The following is a 25609-nucleotide window of genomic DNA, read 5'->3' as shown; positions in this document are numbered from 1 at the left end:
TGGATCTCCAGATCTTTTACCCACAGGGACTTGGATAGTCGGAGGAACATCCACTGGAAAAAAACATTTCCAAAGGTAAGTCATTTGTTCTTCTGTGGCCTCGTGGAAATTGTCAGTTAAAAAGAGGATCCCTAAATAGGTGGTTGTTGAGCTGCCATGGGGATCCATCCTTATTGTCCATAGCTTTCCCTCCACCATCGAAACACTCAGCCACTGGACACTGCTCCCAGCAAATTCAATAGGGCCATGGAAATACTTATCGCCCCTTTTTATCTGCAGAGCATTTACATGGGAAGCTCTATAGTTGGAGTGTTCAGGAATGAGTGATGAGAGCCAACCAGATCATCGGTTTACAAAAGCACATATTAAGCTCAAGTTATTTCAAGGCAAACATTCTTATTTTTTGATGTCTGCCTATTTGACACACAGAGAAGGGTTTTCATTTTTCCATATGTGATGTGGTAGGTCAGTGCAAAACAATGACTACCAGAAGGTAACCTTAACACACAATGGGGCTTGTGGTGAGTTTGCCGATCCTGAAATAAGGGTGCTGGCCTTGTTTACGGTCCAGCAAACTACAGGTTTGCCTGCCGGAGTTGCTGTACCCGACAGGTCTGATCCTGCCAGGCACATTTTTAGGCTCACATTACTATGCATTCTGGTACTTGTATTTCTACATTCAAGACGGGGGTGGAGGGGCTGACGCTGCAATCTTACTCTTTGCTTCATATATTCCTTTTGGGATCTATAGATGTGTCACTTTCCTCTATTATGATGTGTACTTTTCAAGTCATCTCTCCAAAACAGATTATTCCTGAAATAAGGATTCCCCCGAGAGATAATGCCAGATGCTCGAGTAGCTGCAACAGGCAAATATTTTTTAACTGGCTACCATGCCGTGTGCTAGAGCAAGCCCTACATAGGAATGTATTTAAGTTAGACACTCTCCACAGCTCTCAACCGGATCGCGGTAGCAGGGAAACGATGGCTCAACCTAAACTGACCTGAAATGCACGGATGAGGAGTATTTTGGAGAGTCAGAATAAGGCCGCTATTTTTTAACAGAACATTAGGTACACAGTGCATCTAAAATGTCGGCAGTCCCCAAACACACATGCTTAAAGAGTTGAACGATGAGCTGCTTTTTATTCGTTTAACTTGGCCAGTACGAGATGTGCTTGAGCACTTCAAGCACCTCACCGTGCAATGTATTGATAACGGGCACTCAGCAGGCCTCCGATCCTGCCAGTTGTGAATCTGAAACGGGGGTTGATGCCGATGAAACAGGGCATTTGTTAAATTGAAATGGTTATATGTGATTTTACCGAAGTCAAAATCAGAGCGTTAGAGGTTTTACCGAGGTAGAAAATACAGAAAAAAAATAGACACTTTTTATTTTTTTATTTGGGGGGGGGGGGGTTCACCTCCAAGCCTCCTGTTTTCCTACCCTTTTAACCCAATACCCACACATGTTAACCCCTTACCCCACTACCATACATATATTAATTTAAACAGTTCTGTATTTTTTACTTCAGTAAAACTTACCACTCAATTTTTTTCAGTAAAATGACTGGATGCCATAAAAAATGAGCTGTGTCAGTAAAATAAGGATCAGGCCCACCAATCGAGGCTCTTGAAAGAACGCAATATTATACATTATTTATTCATGTAAATGTTCTTTTTTTAATAGTTCTTTTTATTGGCATTTCATAATGTACACACTATCAGCAAGCTATAGTGACACATTTCTTCAACAATAACACCCTCCCTCTGCCCTGCCAACCCCTGCTCCATAACCTGCAAATTGGTCGGGTCATGACATTCTACAGCAGCTATAAACATGGACAGCGGGGATTACAATATGTGTAACATGTTCAAGTTCTGTTGACACCATTGCATCATGTAGTCCCCTCTCAGGTAGTCCAATATCAGCCCCCACTCACAGCGGAATTTTTGACCATCTCCCTGTATTTTGTACGTAATCCACTCCATGGCCAGTTTGTCCCACACTTTGCGTAACCATTCCACATTGGTGGGAGGGTCTTTCCACTTCCACTTCTGTGCCATCAGTAGGGTCGCATACGCTTTACGTTGGGGTTTTGTTGAGATTTGGAACTCTGGGTCAAAGAGGCCACACATCCATTCCCTCAATGAGTACGACGGGGGGGCTTGTACCATATCCAGAATTTGGGCTTCGACCTCCCGCCAGAACCTCTGCACGACCGGGCAGTCCCACCTTGCCGAGCCTCCCAGCCAACATTCCTGCAATACTCTTGGAAACATAGCATGTAGTCTTTCCGGGGTGTAGTGCCACTGCACCATCATCTTTTACCACGCTCCCTTCATTGTATTGATCTAGTAAGGTTCGGGATCTGGACCCAGAGATTGTCCCATTGGCTTGTCAGCATCTGCTCCGCAATTGTGTTTTGCCATTTCAGCATATAAGGCCATATATGGTCTGTGCCTTCCCCTTGTAGAATTGTATACATGTTTGACATCAATCGTCGTTTGTCCCCCGCATGTGATGTTATACATTTCTCAAACACTGTCAGGTCTCTTTGTACTGACTGTTTCATGGTGGGCTGCTTCGACCAGTGTCTTAATTGGTAGTGTTCCATCTCTCTTTCAGATATTCTCAGATGTTGCTTACACTCTACGAAGGATCTAACATCACCCTGTACTATCATATCCCCAACATTTACACATCCCACTGTCCGCCAAGCAGCAAAGGAGGCCCGACTCATTCCCAGGGAAAATTGGGGGTGTCCAAACAAAGGGGTGAAGGGAGACGGAATCGTGGAGAGATGTCCCTTCCTGAGCAGCCTGTCCCAAATGTCGCACACCACCATTAATATTTGATTAAGACCTACCTTTCTGGGCCTATCTTGTTTGTCTAGCCACAACAGCCCAGCCCGGGGGATCCCCGCTACCGTCTGATCCATTTTAGCCCACGGATTTGAGTCATCGCTCGAGACCCATTCCTGTAGGACCCGCAATTGGGACGCTGCATAGTACATAAAGTTCGGAGGATCAAACCCACCCTATTTCCTGGGAGTCAACAGTGTCGATAATGCTATTCGTGGGCATTTCCTTGGCCAAATATATTGTGAGATTATATTATTTAAGACTTTGAAGAACAAGTGTGGAACCTTAACTGCGAGCATTTGGAAAAGGTATAGCAATTTGGGGAGCACCACCATTTTTATAGACGCTATTCTTTCCAACCAGGCTATTCGGACTGGTGTCCACCTATTCAGGTCTGCCCTGAAAGTAGCAAGCAGCTGTGGGGAGTTTGCCACATACATACTCGAGATGGAGTTTGTTAATTTTACGCATAGTTAGGGAATCATATTCAACACTAGTCTAAACGGGGAGACTTTCAGCAAGTTTGCCAACTGGATTTTGTCAAGCCCCAGATTCAGGAACTCCAATTTAGCCTCATTTACCTTCAGCCCTGAGACTGTTTCCATTACAGCCAGTTCCTGAAGTAATGCTGTGACCGTTGTCTCTGGGTGGGTTAATGTCACCAACATATCACCAGCAAATGCTGCAAGTTTTTTTTCGTTCCTTAGCTCCTTTAATCCAATAGCTCTCAGGAAAGGCTCCAAATATACAGCATGCAGTAAGGGGGACAAAGGACACCCCAGGCTTGTCCCACGAGATATTATCACTGATGCAGATAGGCGTGAATTGATAGAGATTCTCAGCATAGGGGTATTATAAACTGCCTTAATCATTTACACAAATCTTGGTCCCAACTCCATATCTTTAAGTGTCTTCATTAAGAATGGCCATTCGACTTGGTCGAATGCCTTCTCGGCATCGAGCGATATTAGTACTACCGGGACACCTCGACGCTCAATCTTCTCAATCAGATGTGCCACCTTCATAGCATTGTCCCACGTAGGTCTGCCTCTTATGAACCCAGCATTATCCGTACCCACCAGGTCAGGTAAAAAAAAATAAAAAGGCACTAATGTCGCTGCCAACACCTCCCTATAGATCTTCGCGTCCAAATTTAGTAATGCTATAGGACATGGCGTTAGGTGCTTTTTGGGTTTAGCCAGCACTATGGCCGTGGCCTCTGACATTGTGGGGGTCACCCGGCCACTATGGGCAAATGTGTTGAAAAGCTTTGCTAAAATAGGACTCAATTTAGTGCAGAACTTTGGAAAAAACCCACCAGGTAGCCGTCTGAGCTAGGAGTTTTCTTTCTCTGTAGACCTTTAATCATGGCATCCACTTCCTCACTGGTAATGTTCGCTTCTAGGAGGGCTCTATCAGAAACTGCCATTTTCGGCATTGAGATCCGGCTTACATAGTTTTTCACCTTCAGTTGTTTGGGGTTATAAGTTCTATACAGAGTGCCATAGAATTGTTCAAACGCTAACGCCATATTCCCCGTTTCCATCGAAATCGTACTATCACTCATTCACATGGCCGTTATCGTTTGCTTCGCTTAATCTTGCCTCAATTGCTTAGTCAGGAGTCTATGTGCTTTATCAGCATTTACATAATAACGTTGTTTGGTGTACAATAATGATCTCTCGGCTTTACGCGAACTGAGTAATTCCAGCTGTGAGTCGAGGTCTTTTAGTTTTCTATATGCAGACCTTTTCTTATTAGTTATTGATTGCATCATCCCCTCTATCTGCGCCTCAATAGCTAACTCACCAGTTCTCTCTGCCTTCTATTCCAGGATTGCAGCACTATGATTTCCTCCCAGAGTACTACCTTAAAGGCCTCCCAGATCCCCTCTTATGATGCCCCACAGTTCTCGTTCTCTGCAAAGCAGTCGTCTATCTTTTCTCCCAATGTGCCCATTGACCTGTCATCTGACAGAATCGCCCTGGGGAACGCCAAGGCCCATAGTCCCCTGCGCGGCTCCCATCTACGCATAGTGATAGTCAGTGGTGCATGGTCGGAAAGTGAGATTGCTCCAAGGGTCATATCCTCTGCTTCCCCCAAAAGAGTAGCTGAGACCCAAAAGTAGTAAATCATAGAGTGTCTGGTGAACGTGTGAAAAACAGGTAAATCCACTTTACTCCCCATTCATTGCTCAACAGGCATCCTTGAGGGCTAAATTGTTGAAGGGTTCCCTCAATCTTCGAGGTGGTAAACTACCCCTTTGCGCACTACCCCAGCTCCTGTCTTTGTTGGAGCCCCAGCTCAGGTTGAATTCGCCTGAGAGAATAATCTCTCCTATTGTATTTCCATTTTCATATGTATGCCCTGGAGAAAGCTGGCCGGTTTAGTATTCGGTGCATATATAGACCCCAAAGTCAAGGTTCTGTGTCCCACTTGTATTTGCACAAAGACATATTTTCCCGAATTATCCTCCATGGTTTGTAGAACATTTGCCTGGAAGTTCTAATGGCTATCGGTACCCCTGCCGTCCTTCCCATTGTATTTGCCTGATACACTTGTGTAAAGTGTTGAAAGCGGGGGGGACCGCTTTATCAGCTATTTTAATGTGGGTCTCCTAAAGCATAATGATGTCCGGTGAGGTGCGATTAAGTAGCCCTTCCACCTTTTTACGTTTGGCAGGAGAATTCAAACCCTGTACGTTGCATCAAGTAACCCAGACCTGCAGACTTTTTGCATATACCCCTCAACTTTCCCACCCTCCCTCCCTCTTCTCCTTGCCCTCCCCCTCTGACCTTTTAGCCCTCCCACTTCATAAACTGCCCAAACCCCAACTCCCCACTTCCACAAATCCCCCAAACTGCCCCCCTCCCCAATCCCGGTCAGGACCTAAGTTCCCTTGAACCAACCCAGACACTAACCTGGGGCTGGCCCTGGTATAACCCCTGGGGATTCCTCCATAGGGGTGCACTACACCCCAAACTAGATTCCAAAATCAACTCCAACCTCCTCCCTCCGCCCAAGCTCGACTTTCATGCCCCTGAGGTCTACCTACCTCAAAACCTTCCCGCTATACCCCCAACCTCTAGCGTAGAACAATTTATTTGGGCTACTGGGCGCACAACGTGATCTTAGTTTTGCACGAATAGCCTACTGTTAAATTTAGCACAGAGGCCCCTCAGTTTGAGGTCTCTGACTCCTCTCCTCCCACTGCCCCCAGACAACTCCCAAGGTCTGCTACCATTTCTAGGGGGGGGTGAAACACTTGATGTATGAGTCGGTTGTGCCTCTTCCATGTTTAATATCGACAGTCCCCCCTCAAGTGTGGTGGCACGCTGTTTGCCTTCCCACGTAAACAAGAGTCCAAAAGGAAACGTCGATTTGTATACAATGCTCTTTGCTATCAGCACTTTGGTCACTGGCTGCATTACTCTCCTCTTCTACAGTGTAGACAACGCCAGATCCTGATACAGGTGAACTTGTGCGCCATTATTGGTCAGTTGCGGAGTGCAAGCATCTCGGAGAAGGTCTTCTTTCATTGTGTAAGGAGACAGGGCTACAAGAATATCCCAGGGCCTCGCTGCTGGGTCACGTTTATTTCGGCCTACTCTATGTACTCAGTCTATTTTCACTTCTTCCGGTTGAACACCTGCCAGAAGGTTTCCAAAATACTTCTGCAAGTATCTTTCAGGTCTACGTCCAGGAGAGCTTCACTCAGGCCTTTCACTCTTATGTTGGACCTCCGTGAGAGATTTTCCAGGTCCTTTGCTTGAACTTCTAAGTTGTGAGTGGCCCAGTAAAATACTGTTCTGCTTGACCTCCTCCGACATCTTAGACAGGCCATGTTCTGTTGTGTCGACCCTAGCATCTAGGTCAGTGATTTCCCACCTGACCTTCTGGAGTGAATCCCATAGTACTTCTTTTAGTTTACCAAATTGTTCTTGAAACAAGCCCTGTCTTCCATACCACTGAGGCACTACTGGAGCTCCCATTTACTCAGTGCCATGGTGTGTGAGCTTTGTGCTTTACTTTCCCCAGCAGATTGCTTTTCGGGGGCTGTCCCTTGAGTGTCTTACTGATGATGTTTCCAACAGCGTTCTAAATGGCCCCCTTAAGGGTCGAGTGGCCCTTTCGACTTGGCTGGCGTACTTCTTACTTTAAGCTCTTGCATCTGTAGGGCTCATTTTGCCTGTTCCACCCTCCTCGTAGAGGCCTTTCCAGGACCTCCTTCCCCCACTTCGCCCGCTGACTGACTGCCATTAATTAAATTCCCCTTATAGGGCATGAGATCCGATTTCTGCACCACCCTGGGGTGATCCGTGCCCAAGAAGAGGGTCCACTCAAGCAAGGCAGTCCTTTGGGGTCCTCTGTAGTACCTTTTGTTGTGCTCCCTTCAGGTCTTATCAGGGAAGGGGGAGGGACTATTTTTGGTAAGTGCCCCTTACATTTGTAAGAACGATACAGTCCCATGGGGTGCAGGGAGGCACTCAGCCTCATACTATTATGCGCTCCAGGAACCTTTCACACACCTAGAGTCAGCGAGTGACCTTCACATAGCATCCTAACTCCCACATGGGAGCTTCTTCCCTTTTAGTTCTTAGTTGCCCCGGGGCAGGATGGAGGGGGGGCATTCTAGCCAATCCCACAGCCGTACCTGCATTCCGTTCAGGAGCAGCATGGTTTCTCCTTTCTGTGTCCTTGTGTGCTCTCCACTTAATTGCAATAAATTCATTTTTCTTAAGCATAGTCAGACATTTGAAATTGGCTCTTGGGACCCGAAGCTTAGCCCTGTCCACACCCCGTTTTGAGCAAAAACTAATGGCCGCCCATTTTAGTGATTTGTGAGCGCGACCTTCAAATACTAATGCTTGGCCACGAGAGGCATCACAGAGTTTAGAACAACCTAATTCGGATTCCGAGACACAAACCAAGAGTGGAAAGTTATCACTCTCTGATCTCCAGTGTATCTCAAAATATTCAATTCTACTCCAATCATTTGCTGAAATAAAAATATAAAATGGATGAGAATTCCCATTCACCCCATTAAAAGTGAACTGTGCCGGCTGGTCCCTAACAAATCTCCCATTACAAGCCCTCAAGCACAAATTTGACAAAATACAGGTGGACTCTACAGCCAGATGGTGGGTTTTAATATGAGGGGCCGCCACCAAAGGTGCGATATCCCAAGCGAGATCTTGGTCATCCGACAAACCCATCAACTCTCAACAGTTGCAACTGGGCGTTAAAATCTCCTGCAACAATAATGTATTTTCCTTTTGCAGGCAAAGGATCAAACTTGGTTACGATTTGAGATTGAAGACCTTCAAAGGTTGTCCAGCAATGCTGAGACCAGGGCCGGTTATAGATATTGCATAAACAAAACATTTCATCCTTACTAACCCAGATAAAAAAACATTTGGAGATCCGGGTAATTGGTTTGAATTACCTTAATCATTCAATTAAAGGTGACATCAAGCCAAATTAAAAGGCCATCAGAGGGCCTCCCCATGGGGCCCTTGATTGCTGGGATGTTAAAAGATGGATACTCTGGCAGAAATACTGAATCAACTGTCCAGGTCTCCTGTAATGCTATAATGTGGAATTTACATATGAAGGAACACATTCGTGCAGAATTGCCAACAGACTGCTGACGTCCGCGATGATCCAAGAAATAGGTTCAGAACCACAAACATCATCAGTTCTGCTGTTTGCCCCCCGGGGTTAGTCAGTCCACTGCCTCAAGGTCATTAGTACTCCTAGTCAGCCCATGCCCTTGCGGAAAGCCCCCAACACTAGGTCCCAAAATCAGTGATCTACAAGAATTCGTGGAACATTTATTGACATTGTCATGCCTAAGGGGGAACGGGTGTACAGAGTAAAAGAAATCCCAAGATCTAATTGAGATTGCAGATTTTCCACTTCGTTAACACCTATATTCAATACTGAAGAGGCCTTCCATCAAATCCAGCGATAAAAAAACATTCTGGACGTTATCAAAGTCAGAGCCTGGGATTGTACCTCAATAGATTGTTTAGCACCATCAATGGGTGTCTCCTTAGTCTTTGAAGTCAAAGGGGCACCAGCCTCCAATGGAAAGGAATTCAAAGTCTTCAACTTTTCCTTGATCTCCTTAAAGACTGCAGTTAGTTCGGAGAGCCAGCTTTCAGTTTTCTTGTGAATCAGCTCCTTCAGTTCAATGAACATTTCATCAAGCTTCACCAGAACGTTGGGCTTTTCCAAGCATTCAGGTATTTCAGTGTTGCAAGTCTGAGTGCCTCTATCAAAAGACAACTTTTCCTTAGAGATGGCATGGCTGTTTTTTACTTACGGCTTGCCGCTCCACCGACATCCTCTTTTTATTGCGAGAAACCATCTTCCAAGTGGAAGTCATTGAGGAGCTATTTGCTGGTATAAAAGAAGAGGGACCCTTGGGTAGGCACTCAAAGTTATTCAATGTAGAGATAGTGCTCATATGAATAACACTATTAAAAGCATCAACTGAACTCTGGACCATCGCTGCTGCATGACTCAAGTAACCAGGAGGGCAAAAACTCAGCGCCCCATTCACTGGCAAGGACCAACCCTGGCAAGGCAAGCTGAGATAGTTCTATGGAAAATGTTTCAATAATATTAGCACTGCCGGACCCTGCTGAGTTACCGGCAAGGCAAAATTCCTCCCTGACACTTGCCCTGGAAGATGAGCTACCTCAAAGGGAGCTAACCGATCCTCTTTGGTATCATGGATAGATAGACCCTCGTTGTCTTTACTTTGGGCTGGGTCCAGGTCAAAGGTAGAAATAAGGTCAATTGCACATGAGCGGACTGCACAATTAGAGGTGGAGGTCGAACAGTTGTAAAGTCAGATGTCCCCCTATTCAAACCCCTGTTGGGGTCCGTAAGATTCACACATCTCAGGCCATTAATATCAATCAACAAGTCCTTGATCTCCATTAGCAAACAATGTACCGCCTTTACTGGCTCAAACATTCTTAAGATCTTACTTTGGCTTCTGCCCAATAAAGCACCGCCTTCAGATTTCCTCTTACACATACTGGACTCCGTACAAGCCTTTGCACATCAAACGTTGGTACATCCTCGCCTTTTCATTGCACAGTGAAGGCCACTGGAAATCTGTCTAGCCGAAATGTGAGGACGGATAGGGGCAGTGGGACGCCAACACCCAGCGGGCAGCAACACATGTGCCCTTTGCCTCCCACGTGCTTCACCCTTGAGGGGGAGCTGCTGGAATTTAAATCCACAGGTGTAGTCAGGTGTGCAGAGGTGTGGGGCTCAAAACCGGCAACAGCAGAAAGAAGGAAAATCCTTGGCAGGCCAGCACCTGCACCCTTTGCCCCACACGGGCTTCGCCCTTGCAGGGGAGCTGCTGGAATTTAACTCCACAGGAGAAGTCAGGTGTGCAGGTGGGGCGGGGCTCAGAACCTGCAACAGCAGAAAGAAAGAAAATCCTCAGCAGGCCAACACCCACACCCTTTGCTCACCACAGGCTTCCAATCAAAATGTGACCAGACAGGCTGCCATAATAGGATAACCTATTATTACTCTTTAATTTAAGTTACAGTCCAGAATAATGACATACATTTCTCTACAAAGACAGACTTAATCAGATAATGTATAAACCTGTGAGGGAATTAGAAAGTAGATTGATAGAAACTAGAATTATTTAGTTCCAGTAGAAGACCAAGGGGTGTAATGGAATCTTAGAGTTTACCAAAATCCTTGGGCAGCCCATGAAGGCCCATTGCCCTACATGAGAAAGAGGTTTTTTCTAGGTCTGGCATCACTAGAAAAAGCTACTAATCCAAATTGATTCTCCAATGAGAACCGAGATAGGGACAACAGCTTTACAAGGTGGTGTCAATAGTATGGAGAAGGCTCAACACAGAATTTAGGGTGAAACAACTAAAAACTGGATTGATTGCAGACATCACTATGTGGGAGCGAACCAATGGGATTGACGCTAAGGCCTTATACAGGGGGACCGATTATAGAAATGATCCTAAAGCAGGACACAGTGCTCAGAATGAGAGGGACTTGAAGCCATATCCTGGGACAGGTGTCCAAATACGTGGAGCATCTACGCTTGATTCTAGTGCCAGCTGGTGCTCCCTGTCTGAATTCGAGAAAGATAGAATCAAAAACGAGCATAGATGTTCTGAGGACTTATTTTCTATAGGATTTTTAAAAATCCCATGTCCCTTTAATATTTAAAAAGCAATATATGGGAAACCTTATGAAATGTATATAATTGGGAACCCGAGTATAGCCAAAGTGTTATGTGCCATTGTACATTCCATAAGAATTGGTACCTCTTGTGCAAGCATTGTTGAGGATTGTCTTACTACACACACAGATACCCTAAGAGTTCAGGGTCCATTGCACTGTAATCTGAAGTTACAGATATGATGCCTTGTGTATGTCATAGTGAATACAAGTAAATTAAACAGTCCTTTCCTAAACTAAAGGACACAGGGGCTGATGCTGTTCAGGGCACATCGAAAAGACTGGCTGGGTTAGGTTCCTGATCACCGAATCCTTTTAGCCATTGATTTTGAGAAAACTACTGATTCAAATATTGATAAAGCCTACATTTAGAACACTCCTTGCAGCATCACTGAGTTAGTGAATAGATACCCACAACATTCATTGACGTGTATCCACACCATTAAATGCCCAAACCACGAATAACATTTTGATCCCATTTTACTGACGCCGTATTATGAAGGCAGATTGACTTATTGGCAAGTGGTGGCTGTTCACTCAGAAGACGGGAAGCCTGTCAAGATATTAGTGAAACGTTTTTATTATAAAAACGTGGGCATTACACGATTGATATATCTGTTTAAAAGAGACTTGTTCCGACAATACATGCCTCTCCTTCAAAATTGGGTGGATGAGTGATTAAAATAACCAAAATATATTGTGATGTTTGCTTCTATAAAGAAGAAGTGACTATTGAGTTTTTTTCATTCAGTATTCATTTATTTGTGCCTCATGTGTGCTCCCTTTTAATAAGTGGGGAGTCGTCTGTCTCAATATTTAATTGCCTGACATATAACCGAAATAAAATCAATTGTTATTGCAAACCAGCGTGTTGTGTCCCGGGCAGGGGGTGGCATTGTAGTACATGGGGGTGTTAAACAGGCCCAAATCAGATGATGGCAGATTAATCCTACAATGTAACATTGACTGCAGAGACAGGGCTCCAAAAAGAAGAATTCAATTGGAAGGAAACTGTGGTTTGCAGGTTTTAGAACAAGCCTAGGCAACCCGTTGCTAACCAGTTGCTTTGGACTACAACTCCCAGGATCCCTCCCACAGACTATAGTCCCTACGGACGTTGGGAGTTGTATGCAAAAAAACATTGATCAACCCTGTGTTTTGGAACATTAACTGTTTGGTAATTGTTCCCTATTTAAGCAATAATGGCAAGGGAAACGGCTGTACCGTGCAGGAATGGTCCGCCAGCCCTAGGTAATGTCCCAGAGCAAATAATATCAGCATCACTGAGTGGCAGCTAGTTCAGGAGAACTGTAGTAGAGCGAGGGTAGGTTCATAGGCCCAAAGATAAGACCAAGCATGGCCACTCATATTCCTCATTCATTATTCTGGTGGTCATAGGACATCTTTTCTTTATCCAATGGAGTCACCTAGTCTTGAATTCAATTAGTCATTCTGTGGAGCGACTGTTGCTTTTCCACTATGGTTAATTTCCTTAATAAGCACGGTGGGGAGGTCACATCCAAGTCATAATGAAGAAAACAACTGATTGTCCATGTGTAATAACCTATTACAGAGGAGGACTAGTAAGGATACAATGGCCCATACCTTGCTCCAGCAGCACGGAGCCAGCACTGGTCATTCACAATGATTGAAAAATGAAATATTCTAAACGGAAATAAGAGGTAGAAAGATAAAGAGGCCGTGCAGGAACAAGAAAAGGAGAGGCATAAAAGAGGAGAGGGAAAGGATTTTAAAAGTGCGGCAGGAAAAGTGCAGAAAAAAAACCAAAGAGAATGACAAGCGAGGCGAAGCAGGGTGAAAAAGAAATCAGCAACAAAAAAGGCGAGAACGTTAGGAGTATTAGGCCATGGCACATATACCTATACCCTATAGAACGTAACGCAGGTAGCTGTGCCGAGACAGGCGGTCCATCACGCTGGGTGCCGGTGAAGGGCAGCTATTGCAAAGTCTGACATACGACTAATGGGAAGTATTCTCTTATGTAAAAGCATGAATTCCCAGACCGAAGACATCAGTAATGCAATGGCGTTTATCCTTTTTGGCTTCTCTCATCTGAGACACGCAGCAAGATTTCCAAAAGGTCTGCGCACTGGCTGGAGAGCTTGGAGTCTAACCAGCCATTGAAATGTTAAAATCCCAACAGGGCCGGCTCAAACTTTCAACTTTCTGAGGTTGAGAAATTGAGTACTACCTACTACCTGCTTTCATGGGCGATGAAAGCATGAATCCGTCCCATAACCACACCATACAATTGATAAAATTCTATATGAAACCTGCGCTCAGGCAAATTCTCCCTTATGTACAGACACCTATGTACTTACTGTGAATTGTCTGCCCAATGCTTTCACGTTCCAGGTTCCTTGAAGTATCATTCACGCTTTGGCAGAAAGCACTATATACAAATTTAATAAATACAAAATACAAATGTGGAACACCATCGGCCCAATGGGGCTGAAATTAACACATCCATCTATATTCTTAGATTATTGATACAACAACAAACACATAATTCACACCAACAGCACACGAGGACTCGCATCGATCCGATATTCACACCCAATCTCAGCGCACAGCGAAATCCGAATTGAAGCTGCCAACATGATATCACCTTTCTCACTTTCCTAATCCCTCTTCACCCTACTTACCCCACCCTACCTTCTTGTTTGCAGATCAGCCTGAGCGCCTGGGGATCAATTCGGTTTCGTGACGGTGCACATACCTTTAACATTAACATTAACATACATTAAGAAGACTGACAGGTCTCTACATGGATCCTCCCGCTCTACTAATTAGAACTCTGAACCACAACTAGCAATAAGACTTAGTAATTTGCATTCCCAATTTATCGTGGCCTCATTCAAAAACCAAAATGTAGACATATGCGCCCTTCTGCGTGAATAAAAACGGCCCATTGACCTGTTCTTTGGGAATCTACCAACTCAAGAGTCCGCAGCCACACTTTAGCTCACTGTACCTTTCACAAATGGGAAATACTCATTTGCATATTAGCACCAAAATGCTATGGCAATTCCCTTCTGAACAAAAGCACCAACAGCAACCCCAGACACGTGTTTCAGTCTTGTTGGGCACCATCAGTGAGGTGGAGCTGTGCCTCTCTGAGCACAGTGAGCAAGGGGTCCACGTCTGGATGACCCTGGGAAACTTAGGGTGACTAGACCCAAGGTCCGTGTCCGTTCTCACAGAGGGGCGCCTATGGACTATGTTTTGCTAATTCAAAAACCCTTCACATTAAGATTGGGCCCGTTTGTTGGCATTGAAAAAGACCTGATTGGTCAAAACACGTGTCGTCTGCGGTCTATTTTTGAAAATTAAACCAGGAGGAGAGTACATTTCATTTGTACTATACATACAGTTGAGGTTTCAATCATAATCATCTGTAACAATCCTAATAGGATGGAACCATGAAATATATGAATCGCCACAGGTTTTTCTAAACCTTGATGCTAGATAATCATATTCATGAATATTGGTCTGTATGTACGTGCGAGTGTGTGTACGCAACTGTATCAATACAAACTTTGATGTACACAAGCAAAACACGCACTTAATCTACTACAGAGGTGATGAGATATAGCATATAATCTTACATAACCTACAACATATCCGACACAAGGACCTATGAAGCCACAACACCTAAAGTATGTGTACACAAGGAAATACAAAAGCTGTGAGAAATAAATTCAAAGAAAGCTACTAATACTGATTGATTTGGTATCCAACAAATGGATATCCTAACCTGAAACTGACCAGGGTAGCCAAGAAAAACATACAGCAATGTAAAGGTCACACCAAACACAACTTATTGAAAAAATATATTACAATTTTTATTACACAAAGGTAAATACATTTAACAAATACACAAAATCCTATGCTTTAAACAAATACATGGTGGATGTATTTTCAACAAATACATGGAGACAACAGAATTCAACTTCTTTAGTGAATATCCTGGTTTACCAATGCCTGAAACAAGAACATGAAGACAACAAAATTCAACTTCTTTGGTGAATGTCCTGATTTGCCATAAAAATGGAAACCAAAAAGTTGAAAAAAGCCAGAGTGAACTAATCAATTCAGTTGATTATAACGAAATATATAAATGCGGTAGTACAGGTCTGCCTACGTAAACATTTCACATTATTTTAGTGCAAAAGTGAGGGTCTCAACCAATGGTGATATAGTAGGAAACAAAAACGAGTTTCAGCAAGAAGAGACCACTGTTACGTTTCAGCGGGCCACCTGTGGGGCCTCTTTAAAGAAACCGCCTTCCTCGGGGCAGAGTAAATGATGATAATCCCTGCAGGGAAGCAGACAAAACAGTCCATCACATAATGAATATGTACAAAAAAATTTAAATAAGTAAAGATGTGACTTGCTGTATGCTTCTCAAACACATGACCTCGGTTTATCAGGTGTTATGGGCCATAACTAGTCCGGCCAAACAATTCTTAATTTGGAGAGGACTACTCATTTGAAACTACCTATGAGGGGAACCTTACCCAAAATGAATGTGAGGGGAATTTGTCAAAGGTAGAAATTCTTGACGTAAACGCGACCTCTGAATGAAGCGTGGGGCAGCAACGACTGAAGAAAATCACTAAGAGTCAAAAAGTGTGAGAGATGACTCAAATGAATATTTGAGTCTACCGGATCTATCAGAGAAAGCAATAGAAACAGAAAATGGGAAAGAAAAAGATATACCTGAGTGTGAAGGTATATTAGTTTCTCCTGTCAGGGCATCTGTCCTGAGTAAATCAAGGCCAGTATCCAAAGTCCAACTTCGGAACGAAGAAAAGACTGCCACAAGTTGTTAACAAAGATGTCCAACTTTGGAACATTCGTCCGGTAATAAATACCTATCCATCGTCGCAGAAAAAGAAGAGAGAGGGAGGAAACAAAACAGAAAACCCGTATTATGTAACCGGTTGAAAAGAATCTTTACTGACTCAACTCGTCAGAATCATGACATATTTGAAAGAGTCTGCGCTAAAACACTAGTCAAAATAATGCATAATATTGTGAAAATGCATAAAGGAAAAAGTTGCTATCTCCATTTGGATATTGAAAAGCTAAATAGTTTAGTAAAAAGTAATAATGGGGCAGAGAAGCTTACCGTAAGCTCTGATGGTCGAAAGAATGCTGCTAGAGCCGATGCTGTCAGTAGAAGTGCCTGCGTTAGTCTGACAGTAAAGACTGGGCTGCACTACTACCTGATGTTAAGCTTGCAGCGTGATGACCTGTAGTGTTAAGAGACGCGTATCATGTGGGAAGCCTCTCACAGCTGTAACGTGATGGTGTCAGTCTGACACACCTCCGTATGGATTGGCTCGCAGAGCGCAGCCAATCCCGAATGGTCTTTCTGCAACACACCCTGTGGACCGAAGGATTTCGAAGGCCGGACCTTGCGGTCGCGTAAACATAGAACCCCGAAGTGTGCAGAGCGCAGAAAAAGGCTGAGCACAACAAGGATGCTCAAAATCGCGCATCAAGAGGTATGTCCAGCCCGATGTGTTGACATACTGTTCTAAAATATGAATGGGCGCAGGCAAGTGAAAAAGACTGCCAAGCCAAAGAATGATGAATGAAGGCTACGAACAGTATCCAAGCTGGTAATGTTCAAGAAATGCCGTGTTGAAAACCAGAAGGAATACAAAAAGGGATAGTAAAAGATTAACACTATAACCGCTACTGTCAGGTTTAAGGGTTAAGCAATAGAAAATGTAAGTAAAGAGTGTAGCAACGTCATAAAGGTGGAATAAATTCCTCATTCAGGCCATGAATATGAGTGCCTAGTCGGAAACTCCACCTCGCCTCCCTGTCCAACAAACTTTTGTGTATATTAGTGGAGTTTTTGACTGTTTCCAATACCCACTATAATACATTATTGGGTGAGTGTTTAGCGGTCACGTAGTGATTGACCAGGGGTGCTGTGACCATTTTGCATCGTATTCGTGATGGAGAGTCAAACGTTTAGCTTCACTGATGAACAGATCTCAGAGATACTAAGTGGTCCATCTATTTTTGACCCGGCAGGAACTAACCCTAATCTAGCTCACTCTACAGACAGTGATGAATTATTGAAATTTGAAAAAGAAGAATTTTAGGACTGAATTACATGGTCATTTTCTGCACAAATATTTAAAATCCAACACGATACCGGCAGGTCTAATTGTTAGAAACGAACCTTGCCTTTTTTTGTCCGACAAACAATACACGACTACCTTTAGTCAGATTGCTATTAAATGTAGTCGCGACTTCATGGTTTTAACGATTACTACAGCCCAAAGAATCACAAAAAACTTTAGAAAAAGAAGCTAAATTCTTATCTAGTACAATTATCACTGACGCAAAGGACCAATTAGACTCAGTCAATAAATTATTTGCAGAATTCAGAGCCACCACAATTGGCAAAAAGACCAAGAAACTTGCGAAGGATATCCGCGAGTTCAAAATAGAAAAAATCTTTCCCTATACCACTGAAGCTTATCTAGAAGGGATCAATAAACAACCAGCATCAAAACGTGGACCAGGGAACAAAAATAGGGGAGTCTCCTTCTCAAGTTCAATCAGCAGTGGGTCTGACAATCAGTCACCGCAGCACCCACAACAACCCTTTTTGTAGCTTTCAACCAAATAATCCTTTTTTAGGCAGAGGAGGATTTGGTATACCACAAGGGGGTCCTCCGTGGTTCCAACCGTACATACCAATGCGGAGACCTTGGGGAAGACGCCGTCGCTTCCGATGAATCATACGGAACCAAAAATACCCATCTTTAATCTGGCAAACCTGTGTCTCAGTCCAGCACAAATCTCTGTTTTATCTAAAGGCCTATCATATTTCCCCACAAGAGGAATTGGTTGGTTTTCTACGGAAATGCAAGAGCGTAGATTCCTATGAACCATCAGGCTTAAATGTTTCTTTAAAGACGCCCCGGAGAGAGTACAGGAGCAGGACTACGGTCTACGATGTCCTTCAACATTCACACCGCAGGATAATCAAATGCCTAAGGAAATTTAACCTTTGAGAAAAGGGTTCTCAAGGACTTATCCAACCTCAAAACTTCCAATACCAGACTACATTTAAAACATAATCTGAGTTCAGAAGAAAACAAAGCCCTTACCGAATTGGCATCCAATGAGGCTATTGTGATTAAGCCTGCAGATAAGGGGGGGGGGGGGGCGGGAAATAGTCGTGATGACTAACATCCAGTATTTGGAGATGGTAAACAATTTACTGAATGAGCCAGCAAGCTACAAAAAACGGAAAAAGGACCCCTCGAAGGACATCAAAGCGGAAATTGATCAAGTAGCAAAATATGCATTTGACCGCAATTGGGTCACGGAAAATGAATACGATTTTTTAACAACTAGCCAGGGTCGCACCCCAACCCTTTATGCACTTCCAAAGGTACATAAAAATACAACAAACCCACCTGGACGTCCCATAGTCTCTGGCTGTGGGACAGTACTGGAACAATTATGTAAATTCATCGATACGTTTCTCAAACCATTGAGCATTAAAACAAGAACCTACTTACGTGACACCATGAACACTATTCAAATCTTTGAACACCTAGAATTTGATCCCAGCAAACATATCTTAGTCACAATGGATATAACCTCTTTATATACCAGTATTCCTCAGACACAAGCATTAGAATGCTGGAACTCCTGACAGAATCCAATACTCAGAGGGTGCCAATCAATTTTATTCTAGAATTGATGGAAATAGCACTATGTAAAAACTACTTTGAGTTCAATGGGAATTTCTCCTTACAGATAAAAGGCACTGCGATGGGTGCGGCTTTCGCACCGAATTTGGCTATTCTATTTATGGCGAAATTTGAAACTGAAGACATTCTTTGCGATTCTAACCCCTTCCAAAAATCAATCTCACATTGGAAGCGTTATATAGACGACATCATTTTCGTTTGGGAAGGACCAGAAAATGAACTCAGAGTTCTCCTGACTCAACCAGATTGATGACAATATTCAATTTACACTTGAACATTCTAAATACCAAGTCATTTTTCTTGACCTGACCATCAGGCATCAAGATGGACAGCTCAAATGTTGCCTGCATAGAAAATCGAGCGCCAGGAATACATTGCTACATTACACAAGTGACCATCCTCAGCACCTCAAGGACAACCTCCCGTATGGGCAATATCTCCGCATAAGAAGGAATTGTACTGACATTCATGATTTTAACCAACAAGCGGATGAACTTGATACGAGACTCCGAAAGAGAGGTTATCCAAAAACTCTCATCAAGAGGTCTAGGAAAAGGGCACGCTGTACGGATCGTGCCCTCTTGCTTACCACTAAAACACGACAAACTGAGTGTAACAACATGACTTGTGTTCTTACACACGGTACCAGAGCCTTTCAGATCAAGAAACATATCCTAAAACACTGGGATATTATCAGACTGGATCTACCAGAGGAGCCTCTACCTCGATTTGCCTTTAAAAGGGCTCCCAACATTCGAGACAAACGGATACATTCCAGCTTCAGTAGGAATTCCTCAAAAACTCTTTTATGGGATCTGCATTCAGTCAAGGGCCACTACCCTTGTGGCTCATGCAGTCCGTGTTCCTTTACGAGGAAAATGAAAGACTTTAAAATAAATGATCGAAAATGAAAGACTTTAAAATAAATGATCGGGTATGGACTTTGCCCAACCAGACCAACTGCAAAACCAAAAATGTGGTTTACTGCATTGAATGTCCGTGTGGACTAAGGTATGTTGGTCAAACTAGCAGAGCAGTGCATATCAGAATTGCAGAGCATCGATCACGAATACGATGCAAAATGGTCACAGCACCCCTGGTCAATCACTACATGACCGCTAAACACTCACCCAATAATGTATTATGGGGGGTATTGGCAACAGTCAAAAACTCCACTAATATACACAAAAGTTTGTTGGACAGGGACGCGAGGTGGATTTTCCGACTAGGCACTCATTCATGGCCTGAATGAGGAATTCATTCCACCTTTATGACGTTGCTACACTCTTTACTTACATTTTCTATTGCTTAACACTTAAACCTGACAGTAGCGGTTATAGTGTTAATCTTTTACTATCCCTTTTTGTATTCCTTCTGGTTTTCAACACGGCATTTCTTGAACATTACCAGCTTGGATACTTTTCGTAGCCTTCATTCATCATTCTTTGGCTTGGCAGTCTTTCTCACTTGTCTACGCCCATTCATATTTTAGAACAGCATGTCAACACATCGGGCTGGACATACCTCTTAATGCGCGGTTTTTCGCATCCTTGTTGTGCTCAGCCTTTTTCGGCGCTTTGCACACTTCGGGGTTCTATGTTTACGCGACCGCAAGGTCCGGCCTTCGAAATCCTTCGGTCCACAGGGTGTGTTGGAGAAAGACCATTCGGGAATGGCTGCGCTCTGCGAGCCAATCCGTACGGAGGTGTGTCAGACTGACACCATCACGTTACAGCTGTGAGAGACTTCCCACATAATACGCGTCTCTTAACACTACACGTCATCACGCTGCAAACTTAATCAGGTAGGCGTGCAGCCCGGTCTTTACTGTCAGACTAACGCAGGCACTGCTACTGACAGCATCGGCTCTAGCAGCATTCTTTCAACCGTCAGAGCTTACAGTAAGCTTCTCTGCCCCATGATTACTTTTTACTAAACTATTTAGCTTTTCAATATCCAAATGGACATAGCAACTTTTTCCTTTATGTATTTTCGCAATATTATGCATTATTTTGACTAGTGTTTTAGCGCAGATCTTTCAAATATGTCATGATTCTGACGAGTTGAGTCAGTAAAGATTCTTTTCAACCAGTTACATAATATGGGTTTTCTGTTTTGTTTCCTCCCTCTCTCTTTCTTCTTTTTCTGCGACGATGGATAGGTATTTATTACCGGACGAATGTTCCAAAGTTGGACATCTCTTTGTTAACAACTTGTGGCAGTCTTTTCTTCGTTCCAAAGTTGGACTTTGGATACTGGCCTTGATTTACTCAGGACACATGCCCTGACAGGAGAAACTAATATATCTTCACACTCAGGTATATCTTTTTCTTTCCCATTTTCTGTTTCTATTGCTTTCTCTCATAGATCCGGTAGACTCAAATATTCATTTGTGTCATCTCTCACACTTTTTGACTTAGATATTTTCTCCAGTCGTTGCTGCCCCACGCTTCATTCAGAGGTCGAGTTTACGTCAAGAATTTCTACCTTTGACGAATTCCCCCCACATTCATTTTGGGTAAGGTTCCCCTCATAGGTAGTTTCAAATGAGTAGTCCTCTCCAAATTAAGAATTGTTTGGCCAGACTAGTTATGGCCCATAACACCTGATAAACCCAGGTCATGTGTTTGAGAAGCATACAGCAAGTCACATCTTTACTTATTTCAATTTTTTTGTACATATTCATTATGTTATGGATTGTTTTGTCTGCTTCCCTGCAGGGATTATCATCATTTACTCTGTCCCGAGGAAGGCGGTTTCTTTAAAGAGGCCCCACAGGTGGCCCGCTGAAACGTAACAGTGGTCTCTTCTTGCTGAAACTCATTTTTGTTTCCTTCTATATCACCATTGGTTGAGACCCTCACTTTTGCACCAAAATAATGTGAAATGTTTACGTAGGCAAACCTGTACTACCGCATTTATACATTTCTGCACAATCGGCAGACCTGTATTAACGCATTTATATATTTCTGTATAATCAACTGAATTGATTAGTTCACTCTGGCTTTTTTCAACTTTTTGGTTTCCATTTTTATGGCAAATCAGGACATTCACCAAAGAAGTTGAATTTTGTTGTCTTCATGTACTTGTTTCAGGTATTGGTAAACCAGGATATTCACTAAAGAAGTTGAATTCTGTTGTCTCCATGTATTTGTTGAAAATACATCCACCATGTATTTGTTTAAAGCATAGGATTTTGTGTATTTGTTAAATGTATTTACCTTTGTGCAATACAAATTGTAATATATTTTTTCAATAAGTTGCGTTTGGTGTGACTGTACATTGCTGTATATTTTTCTTGGCTACCCTGGTCAGTTTCAGGTTAGGATATCCATTTGTTGGATACCAAATCAATCAGTATTAGTAGCTTTCTTTGAATTTATTTCTCACAGCTTTTGTATTTCCTTGTGTACACATATTTGAGACCCCCTCATTAGCTGTACCACATTTTGGGGCAATCCCCTTTTCATGTTCACAACACCTAAAGTAATCACTACAGTTACCCAGTAACAGGTAACATGCATGAGGACATCTAGTCAATATAATTTGTAGGTTAAGTTCACACAAGATATTATCTAACCTCAGGGAAAGCAAATATTTCTTTGACAGATAACAGAGGCCATTGTTCGAAGGCGATATTGTGCTTTCAAGTTAACAAAACATCCTACTTGTTCTAAGACCTACAGTCCATATTTACTTTATAATAACCCAGTTGTTACTCCTTTACAAAATGCCTATACAGCACAGTGTTATGGAATGCAAACCAGAAAAACCATTAACCACCTCTCATGAACCTCAAATAAAACAAGTAAAATCAATGTCTATCGCAAAAATGCACAATTCGGTTCATAAAGTATCGTCCTTTTAAGGTGGCTAAAAAGGTATTAACGCTCGTTTTACGAATTAAAAATATATGTGTATCATTTGCAGCGTGAATGCAAAAACACCAGTACAGTTCCAGCTATTATATAAAATGGTTCTGTCGCTGTTGAATCCATGTCATTAAGTAAAAGCAGAGTGCATGGATCCTACTCCCCGAGGTGAGCAGTATGCAGTATGAATAGTGTCTTGCCCCGTTCATGTACTGAGATGTGATAATAAGGGCGGTGCAGGAAATAGTCGGCGGCAACGGAATTACTGCCACTTTTCCCGCACTGCCATACTACAAGTATGGCCCTGGAGTGGGTGATTTACCTTCAGCATCATGCTAGAGTTAAATCATCCCACCTACCGCTGAAATAAATCGGCAAAATGGGTGGAATTGCTGCAGCAGCAAAACCGCCTCAGTAATTCCACCAAAAAAGTCCCATAGAGTCCAATGCACTCTGGAAAAACGTGGATTAACTCCACCACCACTGCTTGTAATCAAGCAGGAATTACGCCGGACCTGGTTGCGAAAACGAATGCACAGATTGGTGGCATCTTAGTGGATTTACCTCTGAAGGATACCACCAAACTCATAATGAGGCCCAGTATGTTGTGAAAGCATTCAAATTGGCCAGACGCTCTGGGAAAATCAAGTCAATATCAGCAAATACTGCCTCAATTAAATGTCAAGAAACCCCCCCCCCCCCAAAAAAAAAAATCACTAGAATGTCATAGCTATATATATATATATATATATATATATATATATATATATATATATATATAGGTTTTCATCATCGAAGGGCGTCGTTTGTTCGGTTCCCCGGTTCCCCAAGAGACATTCATTTTAGCATTTTAATTTGGAACACAAGCACAACACCTAAAAAGAAAATAAAAAAATACATGGTAGGGAAATGCACATTTTAATTCTAAGGGAACTCATGAAAAATAACAGAGTGAAAAGGAAATCTACTTACCAGAAAAGTATTCGTAAAATGTTTGCTACCAGCAGCATAAGGCAAACATAAGTTGAAAAGCCCTCTGTGTTCTGGGTACGCCGAATGTCCCTGTATTGAGGGATATACGGCACCACACCGCCAAAGACCATGGCACCAGCTGCCCCCCATGACACCAGTTGGTGCAGGAGCTCCACAAGCCATACCCAGCTGCTTTCTTCCATCCTGCTGGTTCTCGTTACCGCAGGTCACCACCAGCGGCGGCAGAGGGCTCCCCGTGCCCTCAACAGTCTTGCCTCCAGGCGACTGCAATGTCACCCCTCTGCCATGGCTTTCACATCACCCTCCTGCAAGCAGAGCACAAAATTACATCTATTATAAACAGAAAATAATAAAGTGACCATGAGTCATGATGAAAAGGGGTCATCTTGGAATTTGCAGGAGCCACTGCAGGTCTAATGTGTGTATAGACACTAAAAAAGGATTACATCAATTGGCATACTTAATTCGGTAACAAATTCCACACAGTCCTTAGCAAACATCATTCAGGTAAGGTGCATTTCAAAATGTCATCTTAAACAAGAATTGGAAAATGCTAATAAGTGTCTGGGAAGAGGACACATGAGGGCAAGTGGAGATGAAGGAAGGCAAGGAAGGGGAGAAATTCAAGATGGCTGGACAGGAAGCACGTGGATGGGGAACAATATGAAAGGAGCAGGGAGAATGAGATAGAGGGAGAGAATGAACTAAAGAACTTTGGAGGGGTGTACGTAGTAAAAGGGCTAAAGAGTGGAATGAACCAGGCAAATTAAAAGGGAAGAGGGCGAGGAGATAACATCAAACAAGAAAGGGGCAGAAACAAAAAGAAATGTGAAAATTGTGGTAAATGAAGAAAATAAATGGGAGACAGGGGAGTGGGGTGGGGGGCCGACGAAAACAGAAAAGGGACAAGGCTAGCGAGAAAGGGGAATCATTCTTGGAGGTACACTACTCATGAAATCATTACCCACGAGATTTCTTTGCCCTATGATTTATCACAAGTGGCTATCCCAAACAACAAAGGGGGCATAGTTAAGGTTGGGTGTCTACTATCTTCAAGAGTTCCAATATTTAACATTACACTTCTTTAAGATGTTTTGGAAAAAACATGTTTCAGATACATAATGGAAACGAGAAATGGTATCTTTAGCATTGAACTTTCTTCGTTGGCTATAATGGCTTTTTACAAATTACAAGACATGGCATCAAGTAGGGAGATTAGAATCAGAAGCCGAGTCCTTCCGCTCAAACAATGTTTTAAACCACTATAGAACCAAATTCTGCACCTTAACAACTTCTAACCGAATACTCCTACAAAAAAAAATTTAAATAAATAACTGCAATGTCCCTTATAATTCAAGCTCTAAAACAACCGAACAGCACTGGCACTCTCTGGCAATTAACCAGAATTTCCAGGTACCTTTCTTTAACAGTTATGAAATCCACTAGGGCCTGTCCCATCATAAGAGAACCTGTACAACTCGCCATACTGGTCCAATATTAGAACAATGCTATCAACATTTCATACCTGCCCATTTGAACCAATATTTTGTGACAGTGAACATTGAGCTGCATAGTAACACATCTATTCAGGTGCAAATTAATTCAATGGGATTCATTCAGACGTTTATAGGTGTATGACAGGGTTGCGTGCTGGCAAAATTAAGGACATTAATCCCACAGCTGAGAACCCATTCTTAAATAGAACCTTTTAGTAGGCTCTATGTATACAGATTCCGGGTCTCTCGGCCATCGCTACTGACGACATATCACGTGGGAATTTCTGGTCTTGTATAGTCCCAGAAACTGCGTTTTAATTGAATTTGTGTCACCTCCTTATTATAAGTGTGCTCCAATTTAAAATGT

The 25609-nt window shown here is 43.0% G+C and overlaps 1 protein-coding gene across 2 annotated transcripts in view; it reads right to left on the bottom strand.

Annotated features, from left to right (window-relative positions):
• SLC66A2 (solute carrier family 66 member 2) overlaps window positions 1–25609 on the bottom strand; it is a 436935-nt gene that overhangs the window by 387942 nt on the left and 23384 nt on the right. For both annotated transcript variants that reach the window (XM_069620644.1, XM_069620645.1), the window contains exon 2: window positions 23726–24051. In XM_069620644.1, coding sequence (XP_069476745.1) covers window positions 23726–23928 — 203 coding nt within the window. In that variant the 5' untranslated portion in view covers window positions 23929–24051. The remainder of the gene's footprint in view (window positions 1–23725; window positions 24052–25609) is intronic.

Source organism: Ambystoma mexicanum, chromosome 5q (assembly GCF_040938575.1).
Source record: "Ambystoma mexicanum isolate Mex_15411 chromosome 5q, UKY_AmexF1_1, whole genome shotgun sequence".
NCBI classification, from domain to species: domain Eukaryota; kingdom Metazoa; phylum Chordata; class Amphibia; order Caudata; family Ambystomatidae; genus Ambystoma; species Ambystoma mexicanum.
The sequence above is the reverse complement of the archived record's forward strand: the minus strand, read 5'-3'. Positions and strand labels throughout refer to the sequence as shown.